The following is an 18,106-nucleotide window of genomic DNA, read 5'->3' as shown; positions in this document are numbered from 1 at the left end:
TCTTAGATATCATACCAAAAGCTCAAGCTACAAAACTAAAAATAATGGGATTGCATCAAACTAAAAAGCTTCTGCACAGCAAAAGGAAACAATCAACAAAATAAAAAGGCAGCCTATGGACTGGGAAAAAAATATTTTTATAAAGAACTATACAACTCAACAGCAAAACAAAAACAAAAACATAATCCAGTTAAAAAGAGGACCTTTATAGACATTTCTCCAAAGAGATAAAAACAGCCAACAGGTGTATGAAAAGGTCCTCAAAATTACTAATTATAAGAGAAATACAAATCAAAACCACTATGAGATATCACCTCCCATCCAGAAGGGACAGCTATTATTAGAAAGACAAAAGATAATCAGTGTCGACAAGGATGTAGAAAAAATACTGATGGTGGAAATAGAGATTTCCATTATGGAAGAGAATTTGGTCATTAAGAAATTATTAAATATTCTCTTCCATTAAGAAAGAGAATTTGATTATTAAGAAATTAAAAACAGCTGGGTGCAGTGTACACACTTGTAATGCCCAGCAGCTTGAGAGGCTAAGGCAGGAGTATCAGAAGTTCAAAGCCAGCCTCAGCAATTTAGTGAGGCCCTACAACACTTAGCAAGACCCTGTCTTACAATAAAAAATACAGAGGAATGGGGGCTAAATTGTGGAACCATATAGATGCCCTTCAACAAATGAATGGATATTAATGAATGGAATATTACTCAGCATTAAAAGAGAATAAAATCATGGCATTCGTAGGTAAATTGATGGAGCTGGAGAATATCATGCTAAGTGAAGTAAGCCAATCCCAAAAAAACAAAGGCTGAATGTTTTCTCTGATATGTGGATGCTGATCCATAATGGGAAAGGGGGGTGGGGGGAACTTGGGAGGAATGGAGGAACTTTAGATATGGCAAAGGGAAGGGAAGGGGCATGGGGGAGGAAAGATGGTGGAATGAGATTGTCATCATTATCCTAAGTACATGTATGAAGACACGAATGGTGTGACTCTACTTTGTGTACAACCAGAGACATAAAACATTGTGCTCTATATGTGTACTAAGAATTTAAATGCATTCTGCTGTCACATATAACAAGTTTGAATAAATAAATAATTTTTTTAAAGGATAGTGGGGCTGGGTTGTGGCTCAATGGTAAAGTGTGAGGTAAAATGTGCCTAGCATGTGTGAGGCACTGGGTTCTATCCTCAGCACTACATAAAAATAAATAAATAAAACAAAGCAATTGTATCCATCTACAAATAAAAAAAAAGTAACTTAAAAAAAGGATGGAGAGATATCTCAGTGGTTAAGTACCCCTGCAGTCAGTCTCCAGTACCAAAAAATAATAATAATTAAAAATAGAATTACTGTATAACCCAGCATTTCATCTTGCTTAAACACCCAAGGAAATGAAATCCATTGCCTCATAAAGATATCTGCAATCCCATGTTCATTATAGCATGATCCACACTAACCAAAATAAGAAACAATCTGTGTCTGCCAATAGATGAATGGATAAAGAAACTGTAATATGCAACACACACACACACACACACATACAGAAAAAGAGAGAGAGGGTGGGGGAGGGAGGGAAGGAGGGGAGGGGATATTATTCAGGACTTTAAGAAAGAAGAAATCCTGCCATTTGCTAAAGCATGGATAGAGCTGGAGGACATTATGCTAACTGAAATAAGCCTGAAATAGAAAAATATTGCACTTATGTGTGGAATCTTAAAGGGGAAAAAAAGGCAAATATACAGAGACAGAGAATAAAACAGTGGTTACCAGGGGAAGGACAGCTATAAATCAAAGGATAAAAAGTAGCAGATATGTAGGATGAACAAGTCTAAAGCTCTAATATACAACATGAGGACTACAGATAGTAACAGTATATTATTGTATTCAGGATTTTTGCTAATAGCTGTTTTTGCTACAGGGGACAAAATGAATTACCTCTGTAAGATTATTTTTTTTTTAAGAGTAGAGATTAGAAATTTATTAAAGGACAGAAGAAAAGACTTCTCCCGGAGGAAGAAGGGGACCCAAGAGGTGGAATCCCCCTCTGTAAGATTATTAACATATTAATTTGTTTTACTATAGTAACTATTTTACTATATATGCATCTCTAATGTCATGTTGTACACCTTAAAGGCAGAAGGATCATGAGTTCAAAGCCAGCCTCAGTAACTTAGCAAGGCTCTAAACAACTCAGTGAGACCCAGACTCTAAATAAAATACAAAAAGGGAGGGGGGAGCAGTGGCGGGAACGTGACTCAGTGGTTAAGCACCTCGTTTAATTCCTGCTACTTAAAAAAAAAAAAAAGCACTGTAAGATTTTTAAAAAGCAGTTGCTATTCTGACTTCTTTATTGAACACCTATTATGCATTTCTCATAATGTTAAATGTTTTAACCATCTGCACCTTTGTAACATAGCATCCTACATCTACATTCTCATTTCCCATATCTAGAACGCTAAAAAGATACTTAATTCTCTTTAAACCCAAGGAAATTTTTATTTGGAATTAATTAAGATATGCAAAAAATGTAAATGAGTGAATGTCAATTCCTATTCTTCATCAAATAAAAAAACATAAATCCCCAACCAGCAATGTCAACGCAGAGATTCAAAATCTAATTACACTCTTGCTACACACCAGAAAGACTGCAATACCAGAGTCTAACACTTCGAGGCTTGCAGTTCTCGGAGACCTGCATTTTCAGGGAAAACCAGGCTCTGAGAGCTTCCAGTGGCAAGTGGCATCAATAGACAAGGTTTACTCTATGGCAAACTAAGACCTACACTCAGCATTAGCATGAACCTCCAAGCCATAGATGTGGCCTCAAAAAAAAAAAATTACACTTTTATCCACAATCCTACCAAAGCAATGCATGAGTGATTTCAGAAATTATCCTGGCCTGTTATTTCTCTGCTACTTTCATTCACCAATCCTCTCTCTTTAATGTCCTTAGAGACAGGTAAACAAGAAGCCGTAATACGTACCCCAATAAGGGATCTAAGCAACAAGTCCGAACCCTGAGAAAAGTTATATATTTAGAAAGAGTTCATGATTTTCAAATATGTTTCAGCTTCCAAAGAATCTTAACTATGAATCATGAAAATGTTATAAAATTGTTCTGTTCTCTATGTGGAATATGGCACACACAAAAAAACAAATATTATATAACTCTGACTCTGCAAATATAAATAAGACAGAAGTTAAGCAGAGGGGTGCGAGGAAGGGGTAATGGGGAGTTAATGTATAATGGGTACACATTCAATTTCTAATGATGAAAAGTTCTAGGGAAGGAAAGTGGTGATGGATGCACAAAAACACAAATGCACTTAATGCCACTGAATCATACACTTAAAAATGGTTAAAATGGCAACTTTTGTGCTACATAAATTTCCACAATTTAGAAAACTGTGCTATTTTGGCTGAAGCAAAAGTAATGTGCTAAAAGACTCCCAGTGACATAAATGTATAGCTGGAACAAATTCTGAGTAACAGGCTGAAAGCTAAATTTAATAATTTACCTTTCATTTGCAAAGCAACCCTTGAAACTGAATCATCAAGAACTTGATCTTAATTCTCTGCACTGTGACCTGTGACCCCTCTAATATACTTTACCTGCCATCTATATTATCTTCCCAAAGCACAGATCAGCGTGTCACTGTCCTTCTCAAAGAACCCTCAGTAGTTTCCCAGTCTAAAGAATGAATTCAGATTCTCCAGCAAGGTAGTCAAAGCTTTTTACAGTCTGACCCCCAAGAGACTTTTAGCCTCACTTCCCGCTCCCTCCAAAAAGCTACACTCACCAGCCACACTAGGTGACCTCTTGCTGAGATATCACACGCTTACATCTCAATGAGAGAAGTGGCAAAACTGTATGAAACCTGAATATGGAATACAGGTATTTTGTTTGGACTGGTGATGTTTTTTAAAGACTTTCATAGAAAAATCTGTATTTATGGTTTCATGGAAATCAGACTATGTCTACATAGTATCCATATTTGCACATAACCTCAGTTGAAGCTGAACAGTAGTAATACCTGAGATGGAACGCACTTAAACCTCAGACCACTGCCATCCTCCCCACTCTGGTCATTACCACCTCTCTGCCCTGAATTTGTGATCCTTGCTGAGGCTTTCCTTACAGCCCATCCTCCACTTAGAAAGCCCTTGGCCCAACTTGGCACTCATCCTAATAGTTTTCTAATTCCCAGTATCCTCTCAAAGTTCAGTGCAACCAGCAGAGGGAATATCAGGAATGCCAGGCAGTCAGGCCGAGGACCCTCACTCTTATTTCAACATCAAAACTTGTTTTTTATGTAATATATTTTCATGTTGCTAAGATGAGGTTTAAGGTTTTAAAATTACTGGCTATTTTTAAATCTTTACTTTCTTTCACAACACAACCAAAGTCTCTCCTCCTTCACATAACTGCATCCAATAAACCCAAACCACAAGTCCAGATCTGGCCTCCTACACTGTTTCTTCTCATATCCTCTTCTAGCCCCTAATATTAACTGACTTGTTCAAATAGCAATTATTTTAAATACACTGTAGATAATTCATAAAGCTTTGGCATCTTTGTCTCATACTATGCTACCCAACATATCAGCTCAACATATGTTTGCCATTGATGACAATAAGAGACAAGCAGTGATCTGAAACAGGAATGCTTGCTTCCTCTGTATGTTCCCTCAGGAGCCAAGGCTCCTTTTCTCCACGCGCCTTTTCTCCACAGATACTCAAACTACTAACTCATGCCACAGGACAGTTACGCAAAGGAATCTGGAGAAAGGTAGCAGCAAACAATGACAGAGCACATCCAATAAAATGTTAACCAAGCAGAGCCCCCTAGGCTCTCAGAAGACCCCTGTAGGAAAAGCTTACAACCAACCCCAAGACTAATCTTCTATCAGCACAAGTCCAATAGCAGGGGTCTGGGAGAAGAGAGTACAGCTAAGAGTTAGGAGGGATTAAGAGGAAGTCCAAGAGACAGAGAAGCCAGGAAACCTCCACCCCTGGGGGATTTGTGGGATTCCCAGAATTTTAAGGGTGTACACATACTGTTTGTTAGGAAAGAATATAAGAGAATTTGAAAGAGACACAAGAGGCTGAAGAATAAGAAAGGCCAGCTCCAAATGTGCAGAAGGACTAACGTGCTCTACAAAGAAACAGAGCAGAGATCTGACCCCAAAAAATCAGACTGCACCTAGATAATAGACATGAGACACTCAACAAGGTACTGTCACTTTCTATCCCTTTCCAACAAAGACTGTGCCCCACCTGGGCTTAACAGGATAGAGGGTTGTTATAGATCCCAATGTCTGACATGCACAGGAAGGAGGAAATAGTTTGTTATATATACTTCATATCAACAGTTCAAAGAGCCAGTGTGGGGCAACCAGAGAATGGGCTGTTTACGTAAGAAGAAGGAAAGAGTAACTAGGGAGCTGTCTAAAGAATGGAGACTTAGATTACATCCGGGTTCAGTCCACTGGGCTCACCTAGCACACCCATCTTATTCTGCAAATAAAAACCAATAATATATGCTGCAGCATGGAGAAAGGGTCAAGCTCGGTGACCCAGGCTCCAATCTGACTTTGCATCAAATCATCAGTCTGGGAAGTTAGCTAATACCCACTAATATACCCAGATTCCAGGTTCTGATTCAGTAGGTCTAAAATAAGAGCCTGGATTTGTTAAGAAAATAACACTCCAGAGGATCTGGCATCAAGAACAAACCAAGGCCTCTATGAATGAGCAGCCATGAATGGGGAGCTACATGATACAGAAGCCCCTGATTAGATAAGCATTCCTCCTGAAAGGCAGTAATGTGGAGGATGCTGGGTAGACCATTAATATTCAGCTGGTGACAAGGCCTCCAGCCAACCAACCCAGATGAAGATGAGCAGGAAAGTACACTAGGCAATAAGTACATCCAGCTAAGGTTTAGTTAAATGATAGTGACTAAACTTTAGTTATACAATAGTAAAGAGTGGACCCTTAAAGATCTGTTGATTTTGTGCTTTTGTAACTTCTTGTATAGGCTTTCCTTTTCCTTTAGTTATTGGTAACGCTGCCTCTAAAAGATATATCTAGGCCAAACTGTAAGAAAAAAAAAATTGAGACTAGTCCATGTTTGAATGATTAATTTTACCCTATTTGTAAAGTAACCTTTTCAACCCAGCCACCTTAACATACTTTTATCTCATTTCATATTCACAAGAATCTTAAGAAAGTAACATTCCCAACTTACAGACAAGAAAACTCAAACATGAGAGCATTCATGATCGTGGAAATGTGATAACCCATAAACAGTCCACAATTAAGACAGAATTTTCCTACTTTCTAAGATTCAGAAGGAGTATTCAAAGTACAAACTCTCTAATCTAGTCAAGAAATAGATGGTTTGATTGCTTAAATACCTTAATGGACCAGCCTCCAGGCTGGATGAGTAGGAAAGATGAAAAATAGTACCTGGCAAGAGTAAAGGATGTATCTGTATTAATAGCATTCCAAAGTCTCAGTAAGATAAAATATATTCACACAAATTCTACTGAACCTCATTTACAATGTGACAATTGGAAAAGGATCTTCCCCTAGTAAATTCATTTAAGCATTTTATTAAGCACCCAGCATCTGGAAAATACTAGCCCTATGGGAAATACAGACATGAGTAAGCTCTTGTTCCTGTTCTTGAGGACTCAGCAATCTGTAGGAGAGATAAGACAAATACACAAACAACCAGACTTCAAGCAGAATGTTATTCATAAAAGAGGTATGGACAAATTCTGGTGGGCATCTGTGATTATGAAGGCCAACTATAAATCATTTTGGAGCCAAGCAAAACTGCTGGTTAGAAGATTTCCAGGCAGAGCGCAGCATATTAGTTCTTTCTGTGAACTATAAAATATAAACGTGGTTATTTTGCGAACTACCTTTACTATATCAGCAAAAGCAAGAATTTCCCAAAGATTTAAAAACATATGTTCATTCATACCCAAAAAGTTATTTTAGTTTTAGACTCTCTGAACTGTTTAACTCACTCAGCACAGATGCCACTATTTTGGTTATTCATAAAATTAAGGATGGGAACAATAATCAAAGAATACAGCAAACACTGAGGAAAGTTAATGCCAAGAGGTTCAGTTTTCTTACTCATTTGGAGAGCTGTTTGCATTTATAGGGCACAGTAACAAGAAAAATACCTTCCTTTGCCCTCCTTTATAACTTACAATGATAATTCACTTAATACATATTTAATTCCTAAAGAATTCAGGGAGAGGAAAAACATTCAGGATTTTCATAAAGGTTCTTCAAGGTGTCAGAATAAAACAATTATTAAATTTAAATTGTTCCATTTTGGTACATTTTAGTCTTCCAAAAATTGTATAAAAAAGACCTACTATCAGATTTCAGTGATTCTCTACCATGAAATACAAAATACACCCATCATGCGCAGTGCAAAAATCCTAACCACTTTTAATCCGTAAAGAATTGCCACTACAGGTACAATTATTTGCTAGCTATGTTTAAAAACTAGAAAAATCTGTAAATACTTGCTTCTGTCACTGACAATAGACTACTGTCTTTTTAGGAAAAACAGTGACACCACTGAGGAGCAAATACCCACTTCAGTGGTTACTCTATTAAAGCATCCAAGGTGGAATGACGACTTGAAGCAAAATCCCTAAGATAATAAAGGCAAATTTTACTTCATATGATTCTTAAAAAGATTAAAAGATTTTGATTCTTGCATATATTTTAAACAGCAGGGTGCTCTAGTAAAACATCATGAACTTTTGAGATAGATGACTAAAGATCACAAAAGATTTATTATAATGAGAAAGTTCATCTGAGAAAATTCCTCAAGTTGACTGAGTTTCAACTGGCTCAGCTGTAAAGTTTAATCAGTTAGCACATTATTTATTAAATATCAAATAATAGTCTAGTTCAGGCATATAGTCATGAACTAATCATTGTCAGATAGCTTATATTCTAATAGTGAAGGTATACAAAAATGTACAGAAAATGTAAATAGAAATTTTAAAACTCAGCATGTCAAATGATGATGAGTATTACAAAGAAAAATAATGCAGGGAGGAGGTTTCAAAGAATGTTGAGGAAGGTCTCAGTCAAAAAGAACACTTAGACCAAGGCCCCAAAGAAGTGAAAAAGAAAGTCCTGTGAATACCAGGAATCCTAAAGGAAGAGCATTAGCAAAGGCCCTGAGGTAGGAACATGCTTAGCTTGTTGAAAGAACAGTAAGAAAGCCAATGTGATTAGTGCAAGGTGATAGAAGGGAAGGAAAAACAGAAAAATGAGATCAGAGAAAGAAGGCAAGGAGTGGCTAGGACAAGGACCTGCAAGACATCAAGTCTACTGGGGAAGGGCATTGTCTTTTCCTCAGCATGAAATGGGAAGCCATTAGAGGCTTGAAATAGGAAGTGTTTGATCTAGCATATATCAGAAAGACCAAAGGCCATGTTAAGGGGTTTTTTAAACTTGAAAGTAATGTACAAATGTGAAGCATTCATTCGTGTGTGTGTGTGTGTATGTATCTATCTATATATATATATATATATATATATATATATATATATTTTTTTTTTTTTTTTTACATGAGATAGCATTACCAAACTTGTCTTCTGCACAAAAGTGGTAAACACTATGGGCAATTCTCTCCACTTCTCTTACACGTATCTAAGAAATTAAGAATCTGTTTGCTTGTTTTTGCTTTTATATCAAACCAAGGAACAAAGATATTTCAACATGAAATGAAGATTAACAAGGTGAAAAACAATCACACCACTAATCAAACAGAAAAAATGATAGTCATGAAATGATATGTTCTTAATAAGTGTTTTCTTCTGACTTGCCCAGAATGGAAAAGGGAAGTTTAAGTGTAAGAGATTCTCTTGTTATCACAACGACCAGCCAAGTCATACTTCTTCCTAGTAAAATTTCTTAGTTATTGGGATATATCAAATGTAGGAATTTTTCATTATGAAATGCAATTATAAGGTAAACAGTTAAAATTAGTGAACCATATCAATGTATTTTATGGTACTAAACAGCTCATCATTACATTACTTTTTAGAGGCATCAGAGCAATTGATGGCCCTGTCAATTTGTGAGGAAAAATAGTATGAGGACACTGGAAATGGAAATTTAAGTGACTGCTCCCAATTCTAGCCTAAGTCATCTTTCTTTTCTGTCATTTTGATTTTGTCTTTTAACCTAATGTGTACCCACCACTATTGCTTTATGAAAACAATGCATATTCTCAAAATTAGTAAATACCCCAAACTCCAGTACCATGTTGCCAGCTGTTGATTGAACATCTGATTATCACTGCTGGCAACAAATAATCCCACTAGCCCAACAGTTCTAAGCACTTTAACTTTGTGAAATAACGCATTCCACCTAAATCCACGTTCTAAGGAGGGTGCAATTATTATCTCCATCGTATATTTGAAAGTTAAATAGCCTAAAGTCACACACTTAGTAAGAACAGGATCTAGATTTGGAGCCTGAGCATTTTTGCCCCAGAAAGGTACCTTTAATCCCTGCTGCACCGCAACAATGCCTCAACTCTGTACCTAAACTCAGTACACACAAAACTTATCATCTACTCTCTCCTACCTTTCACTGTGCTCTTCGAATAGAAAGCAATCTAAATTTCAGTCACCTGACCTCAAAAAAAAATCTCTTAAGCCTCCCACAGGCACTTGAGGCTGCCTGGCCTGCCATTATGTCAAAATTTTCCGAAGTACAGGCCAGAGAATAGGCCCACGGCTAGAACGCCTCCTAAACGCGGGGGTGTGTCCGCGCGCTTCACCTCGCACCAGGAACCCTCCCAGGGACAGGCGACCACCTCCTCACTCTGCTCCCTGAAAGGAACTTTCGCCGCCCTTCCTCGCCTTGCCAGGGGTCCGCCTCACCCTCCAGCAAACCAACACGCCCAACTCCGCGCCCTCTACCACCTCACTCTTGTCTCTCGCTCCCTAGAGCCCTGAAGTAGCACCAGCAGCCTTTACCTGCTCTTCTGCTTCCGCCATGGTGCCGCCGTACGGTCACATGACCGATCCGGAAATGAGAGGAAACCCCCGACGCTGGCCTCGAGGCCTGCTGGGAAATGTAGTTCTAGCCGCCCGGCGCCTGGCCGTCCTATCTAACTTGGAAAACTGGTTTGGCCTCAACTATGCAACCTCTGCGGAGTCCTGCTTTGGAGAGTCTGAACAGAACCATTGTTAATGCTATGATTTATTTTATTGTAGTTCTAGTTTCCGAGGTTATTATTGTGTTTCCTAAGCACTTCATATATATCAGACCCTGGATTTAGAGCTTTGCATGAATTATCTCATTTAATCCTTCTAGAAATCCCTACCATTAACTGCATTTGCAGAACATTGTAGCTCTGTGGTCCCACAGCTAGTAAAAGGCTGAACTAGGGTTAGAGTTTGGCCTTTTCTGATGTCAAATACTCTGTAATTATAAAATGATGATTAGTCTAAAATTGTTGCACTAGTGTTTTTAAATATTTTAAGTGAATATAAAGTAATATTTGCAAAGGAAAGTCAGAACAAGGTATACTCCAACAAACATTTAGTTCCTACTGTTTTCTACTTTAAGTAAACATCTTCTGACACGTGAACAATGGAAAAAGTTAATCACTATTGTTTAATTTTTGTTGAGTACCACTTATAGGTAAATATTAAAGATAAGAAAATAAATTTGTCCTTGGTAAAATCTGTAAAACTATTGCATTACTTTGATCTTGTGGAAAAACTGATTCTCCTCTTTGTGTTTTTGGACATTATTAACTCTCTTTCTTAATCCTCAAGAATCTGCAATATCATATCCAAAGACACACATTTTCTACTTTCCATCCAACTTGAGAAACTGATAACTAGCAGAAGGCATCACAAATAGCAGCTTGTGGAGGATGCCTCATTATCCTTTTTTCCCTGTGCCACATTGACTCTGACTTCCCCAAATCTCTACCTGTCACATGTTTGACTCATGACTACTCAATGGCTCAGGAGCCAGGATGATATCATCTTTCAAACATTTGTCTTCTCCCAAGGGCCCAAACATCCTCCAGAACTTACTGGGGTCAATCTTCCCATCTGCTAATCAGCCACAAGGGAATGAAGGTGGATGCTCCCAAAGCATTTAGATATCCATGGGTAATCACCCAATGCCCTAAACATCAACCTGCCCAATCCAAGAATTTCCCACATCTGTTGTAAAATAGTCCAGAACCAAACATTGCTCGTAATGGACTCCAAATCCCAGAAAGACCTTTGTATAAACCAAAGATACTGTGGAATCCATCAGTCCATTCTCCACAGGAAGTACAAATAAGCCTGGCTATTCTACTTTTCTGACTTTATTCACAAACTGTCATTTTCCCCCTTTTCCATTATGAGCTAGACTCACCCAGAAACTTCTAGGACTACAGCTTCTTCAAATTGGCAATCTCCTCTGCTTTGGTGAAACAACTGTGATGGGGATAAGGAAGTAAAAAAAGATTATTACCACTGTTTTCCCTCCAGGGTGCTTTTGTTTTATTGCTCAATTTTATTTTGGTAAGAAGTCAGGCTGCAGCACCTCTAGAGAAAGAATGATTAAATACTGAGAAAATAGCCACTGAAATCCAGAACAAGATTTTTTTTTCTTATTCTCCCCCAATTTTGTTTTTCTTGCCCCATAACAGTATGTGGTCCCTAAAGTTTTGAGGACTCCAGAGTCTGACCAGGTCCTGACCTTTCTGTCTCCTTCTAAACTGCCAGGGCTCCTAACCCCCACCTGGCCTCTGAGGCCAGCTGATCTGTATTTTCTCCAAGGCCCCTGCAACCTGGCCCTGTGTTGATGTTAGAATTTGGGATGGGGGCCAGTTGAAAATCTTCAAAAAGAGATCTCCTGTGAATCAGCCTCTTGCCAAGGTTGCTGCTTCCTGATGTCTTTGTTAAATTTGCTCTAGTCTCCTTTTGGGCAACTGGAACTCCCTTGATGAGTCTTCTCCACGACTTGTCCAAAGGACTCATCTCTTTCATTTGCAACACAGCTTGTGCTTTGGAAACCTGGTGGAGAACACACAGTGGCAGCCCAAACAAGCAAAGCTGGAGACCGTTCATGTACTCCTGGTCTTCATTCTGGAATGAAGAATATTCAGTGATCTTTCCTTTTATGACTAAAGAGGCAGCCAAAGTTTGCTGCAGACTTTCCTCTACTCATTCAACCCAGAGTCTGGGTCTATCCCTCAATCAGTGTACTATCTTGTTTATAATAAGATATTATGAGCATTGTGTCTTTCGTTGTTTCCTTTGGAACAGACCAAAAAAGTAAAAAGAGTCCCAGGTATGTAAAGATGAAACCTACCAACTACAGACTAGCAGGTTCATGCTAGGTCCGCAGGCAAATGAAATGCACATGTGAATAAGGGATATCCGGGATAAGGTTTTCCTTATCCGGGATATCCTGTAGCCTCCTGCAACCCAAAGTGCACTTCACAGAGCACAAGAGAGCTTATTAGAAATGAATAATTCTGGGCACTTTGAGAAATCTGTTGAACAAGTATCCGAATTTTAATAATATTTCCAGGTGATAAGTATATAGAATAAAGTTTGGAAAATGTACATCCTAACAGTCCTTGTTTCCATATTAAATCACCTACTTCTTTCATGCACACTGTCAGTTTACCCTCACCCAGCTGCAAGCTATGGAGATAAAGATTCAACTTCTTTTTTTAAAATATTTTATAGTGGTTGATGGACCTTTATTTTATTTATTTATATGTGGTGCTGAGAATCAAACCCAGTGCCTCACACATGCTAGGCAAGCACACTACCACTGAACCACAACCCCAGCCCCAAAGATTCAACTTCTTATTCTGTTTATAGACCCTAAAATTGTTAATAGACTTCAGAAACCAGACCAAATGATTTATATTTGTAGAGTGGTTTGCTGGCTTTAAATATATGTCTCAAGGGGCTCGGGTTGTGGCTCAGGGGTAGAGTGCTTGCCTAGCATGTGTGAGGCACTGGGTTCGAGCCTCAGCACCACATAAAAATAAGTAAACAAGATAAAGGTGGTGTGTCTATCTACAATTAAAAAAATTAAAAATCTGTCTCATAGTTTGCTGTATAGATGTGAATAGTTTACTAATTGTTGTGATTTACATCTGGACTGTCCCCACAAAGGCTTGTGTGTTAAAAAACATCATCCCCAGTCCAGCAAGGTTCAGAGGAGGGCTTTTGGGCAAAGATCAGGAGAGCTGTAACTTCACCAATGGGTTAATTCATTTGATAGATTGCTAATTTGAATGGACCATACAGGGTGATAACTGGAGAAAAGTAGGTGTGGCTGAAGGAAGTGGGTCAATGTGGGCACACCCTTAGGGACTGTATATTATCCTTGGCTTCTCCCTCTCTCTCTACTCCTTCCACTCCCTGCTGTCCTGCACAGCCATGCCCATCTACCATAATGTTTCCACCTTGGAATAAGTTGACCACGGACTGAATTCCCTGAAACTGTGAGTCAAAATAAGCCTTTCCTCCTCTAAGTGGTTGTTGTCAGATACTTTGTTCACAGCAGTGAAAAATACACTAACTCAAAAAATTAGAGCCTTTTGTTCATAATAATAACCTTATCTCATTTTTAAATAATATGAATGGATTCAATATTTTTCATTAAAAATAACATTTCTAAATTCGGGAAACTGGAAAGACAAGGCTAAAAATAAATAGCCTTGTCTCCCTTTTAATTAGTTAGGACTTTTTATTTCCCCCAATCTTTAACTTTCATTCCTTCTTAGATTGTTACCATTTTAGCCTATAGGTCTTTCCTAACAGCCAGTAACAAACAAAATTATGCCATATTATTCTACTGACTATAAGTTTCAGTCTTAGCCTTTCTTTAATTAGCTTTCTCTCCAGAATAGCAAAAACAATAACAATGTTACCTTTAACAATATTGGAAATCCTCAGTTTATTTTTCAACTTAGCTTTACAAAAATTGTACCCACTGAAACCTGTTACCTTCTTGTGTTCTAAATGCCACTTCAAGACACTGCTTGTTGGAAACTTGCCTTGCATCACTATTAAAAAAATGCCTAGGCTAATCAATTTATGAATAGAAAAGGGTTATTTTGACACACAGTCTTCTAGGTCCTAGCCCATGACCAGTTGGCCCCATTGCTTTTGGGCCTGTGGCAGAGCAGTGGACCATGGCAGAAGTATGTGGCAGAGCAAACCCCTCACCTCATCACCAGAGAGCTAAAGAGAGGAAGAAGAAAGGGACAAGGTACCCCTATCCCTTCAAGGGTAAACCCTAACTGACCCAAAAACCTTACACTAGGCCACCCCTCTGGAAGGTTCTATCACCTTTCACTAGTGCTTGTTGGGGACCAATCCTTTAACACCTGGGCCTACAAGGAACAATTAAGATCCAACTGAGCAAAAGCACTGAGCCACATCCCAGCAATTTTTATTTTTTATTTTGAGACAAGGTCTTACTAGGTTGCTTACAACCTAAGTTGCAGAGGCTGGCTTTGAACCTGCAATCTTCCTGCCTCCTCCCCATGAGCTGCTGGGATTATAAGCATTCACCACCAGACCTAATTACAAAAACATTACTTTTCCTAATTCCAAAATAAGGCATGTTAATGATATACAATTAGAAAAATACAAATTGTATATTATATATTTAAAATGAAATTCAAAAGTTATCAATAATGCCCCCATTTAAGTCATCATTGTTGCATGTTTTTTTTTCTTCTCCCCTCCCTTCTTTCTTTCCCATCTTTCTCTGTTTAAAGGATTTTTCCCAAACAAAAAATCACATCATTAAGTGTTGCCATCTGCTTTCTTCTGTTATGCACATTTCAACATCATTTTCCAATAACATTATAAAATAAGACATTATTTTAATGGTATATAATATAAATGTATCCTATGAAAAATCATAATTTATGCGATCATTCTTTTGTAGTATTCTTCAAATATATCTAATTAACATACCATTGTCTGGTTTGTGAATATTTCCTTAGAAAAAATATGCTAAAATAAAATAGCTTGGCTATTGAAACCTTTGAAATTGTCATGAAAGGTCTTTGTAAATATCAAGAGATGCCATTTAAAAAAAACTATTAAATGTTGTAATGTGATGATTTTTGAATAATTGAGAAAAAAATTTTATTCATCATTTGGATTCCTATTATATGTCTCACTAACTAATATTTCAAAGACCATCTGTTTGAGTTTTCCCCAGACATAGACTGCTGATGTGAAATCCACTTACTGAACTTCTTTCATATTTTTGACAGAAAAGCACAAAACTAATTTTTTAACTTAAAACATAAATTCAATCTGCTCAGGATCCAGGTGTTTAGCTGTGCCAAGAAAATGTGTTATTTCATAGAAGATCTTTCATTTTCAATCAGAATTTTGAAATAAAATGCTTAAACACATCCTGCCTTTGGAAGCAAATATCATTTGTGAAACAAGGTCCATTTTTCAGCAAGAGTTCTACTTCAAGATTTGTTTGTCAAAGAAGAGCCTTTCTTTTTCATATATCTTGAATCCTTCAAACATAAAAGCATGAAAAATTGAAAAAGAAAAGAAGAAAGTTTTGTCACACTAAGTGAAAGCAATGGTAGTTTCTAATTATGTTTAAAATTTAACAGAGCAAGCACATTAATTCATTAAAACTTAATAGTCACTTTTTATATAAATAGTATATAAATAGTATATACATGTTTCTTAGCCAGGAAGCTGTTCAATCCACAATACAGTCGAATCTATATATGATGTGAAAACAGTGAAAATATTTTTGTTGCAATTAAAGCAAGTAAATAAAGTAAAAACACTATGATGTTGGTTTAATTGTTTGGATTTAACTCAAACATTAATTTACAAAACAACAAAGCACTCAAAGTTACAGGGCTTATTTTATTTTATTTTATTGTGTTTATGCTGTACTCCAGTCATTTATTAAACTTGCAGGACTGGATTGTGACAACCAGAGAGTTATCCAACATTTATGACACTGTTAGCATAGGAAAATGCAAACTTAGTTACAAGACTCTGACCCAGAAACCAGGTTTAGAATATTTTAGTTGTAACTTTAAGGAGGGAATGACTTTGACCACTACTAGGGAAGATTTGTTCCTTAATATAGGGAGCATGCCAAGGAGAGCAGAAGAAAAAAAGAAAGTTCAAAATGAACCAGTAGGATGACGTTGCACACAAAAATCAAGCCAGACCCACAGAATTACCTAAAGCTCCCAAAGCTCATTAGGCTCCCATGTGGTAAAAATGGGATTCTGCACCTTCAGTTTTAACCAATCTCAAATCCAGAATATTATAAAAAGAAAAAAAAATTGCACCTATACTGAATATGTAGAGAAATTTTTCTTGTGTTTTTTCATTAGACAATATAGTATAGCAACTATTTGCATAGCATTTATTCTATATTAAGCATCATAAGCAATCAAGAGATAATTTAAAGTGTTACGGGAAGATATATGTAGATTATATGCAAATAATGTTTAAAATTTAACAGAGCAAGCACATTAATTCATTATTTAAGGAACTCTTTTGGTCAGCTTTTCACCACTGACCAAAAGACCTGACAAGAACAATTTTGGAGGAGGAAAAGTTCATTTGACATGCATGGTTTCAAAGGTCTGAGTCCACAGACAGCTGACTTCCATTGCTTTGGGCCTAAGGTGAGTCAGAACATCAGGCAGAAGGATGGGGAGGAGGAAAGCAGTTCAAGTCAAGATAATCAGGAAGCAGAGAATCCCAGTGGGCTGCAACCAGCAAGGTCATAGGGTTGGAGCTACACAAGCCATTTGGGGAGAAAATTATGTTGCCATGTGCCTCAGATGCCAGACATGGAGCTACAGAGCTTCTTTGCCCAGCTAGATTTTGGTCTTGCTTTGATCCCATCCCTTCTTTCTAGGCCCTATTTCTCCCTATGGAAGAGAAACGTTACTCTGTGCCTTTATATGTTGGATATTTGTAACTTGCTTTTGATTTTCATTGGGGCTTATGCTGAGAGTTTTCCTGAACTCTCAGAGGAGACTTTGGACTTGGATTTTTGGACAATCCTAGAACTAAGACTATGGAGACTCTTGGAAATGGAGTCGGTGTATTTTACATTTGTGAAATGGGCATGAGCTTTTGGGGGCCAGGGGCAAATGTTATGGTTTAGATATGAGATGTCCCCCAAAAGCTCATGTGAGAGACACTGTAAGAAATTTCAGAGGGGAAATGATTGGGTTATGAGATCCCTAACCTAATCAGTGCATTAATCCACTTCAATGGATTAACTAGGCAGGTAGGGTGTGACTGGAAGAGGTAATTGCTGGGGGTGTGCCTTTAAGGTGTCTATTTTGTCTCTGATGAAAAGGGCTTAATCTCTCTGCTTTCTGGTGCTACGTTCTGAGCTGCATTCCTCTGCCATACTCTTCCCCCATGGTGTTCTGCCTCACTTTGGGCCAAGAACAATGGTGTTGGCCATCTGTGGACTGAGATCTCTGAAACCACATGCACCAGATCATCTTTTCCTCCTCCCAAATTGTTCTTTTCAGGTTGTTTGGTCACAGTAGTGAGAATGTTTACTAAAACAGGGACTTAAACATCAAATGATTTGGGTATCTATAGGGGTCCTAGAACCAATCCCCTGTGGATACTAAAGGAAAATTGTATTTCTATCTGGTTTAACAGTTACCAGAGAAAAATATGTAGGTGGCAGTACCAGAACGAAAGGCCTAATATTTCCAGCTAATATCATGAAATTCTCCAACCTATAAATGACTTTCAGGCCATCTGAAATGCTCTTCCTTTCATGTATGCCTTTCCCTTACTCTGGTACTTATAGATCCTTCTTCACTCTGGGATGTTTGGCCTTGCTGTTCCCATAAGGTTGATCCTTCTAGAGACACCTCCTCTCTTTTTACTGGACTTCATTAGACTTCATTTGTGCAGGTGACTGGGAGGGAAATGGGGAAAGATCTTTGGATAGGATTGACCATGGATAAAGAAAACAGAGTCCTATTATCAGTTAATATGTGTGACAGGCTTCT

At 37.8% G+C, this 18,106-nt stretch overlaps 1 protein-coding gene across 2 annotated transcripts in view; it reads right to left on the bottom strand.

Annotated features, from left to right (window-relative positions):
• The window catches only part of Vps41 (VPS41 subunit of HOPS complex), a 157,379-nt gene extending 147,262 nt beyond the window's left edge, over window positions 1–10,117 (bottom strand). For both annotated transcript variants that reach the window (XM_005319206.5, XM_013355978.4), the window contains exon 1: window positions 10,050–10,117. In XM_005319206.5, coding sequence (XP_005319263.1) covers window positions 10,050–10,070 — 21 coding nt within the window. In that variant the 5' untranslated portion in view covers window positions 10,071–10,117. The remainder of the gene's footprint in view (window positions 1–10,049) is intronic.
• Window positions 10,118–18,106: the final 7,989 nt, after the last annotated feature.

This window comes from Ictidomys tridecemlineatus, chromosome 2 (genome assembly GCF_052094955.1).
Source record: "Ictidomys tridecemlineatus isolate mIctTri1 chromosome 2, mIctTri1.hap1, whole genome shotgun sequence".
NCBI lineage: Eukaryota > Metazoa > Chordata > Mammalia > Rodentia > Sciuridae > Ictidomys > Ictidomys tridecemlineatus.
This window is presented reverse-complemented; position numbering and strand designations above follow the sequence as displayed.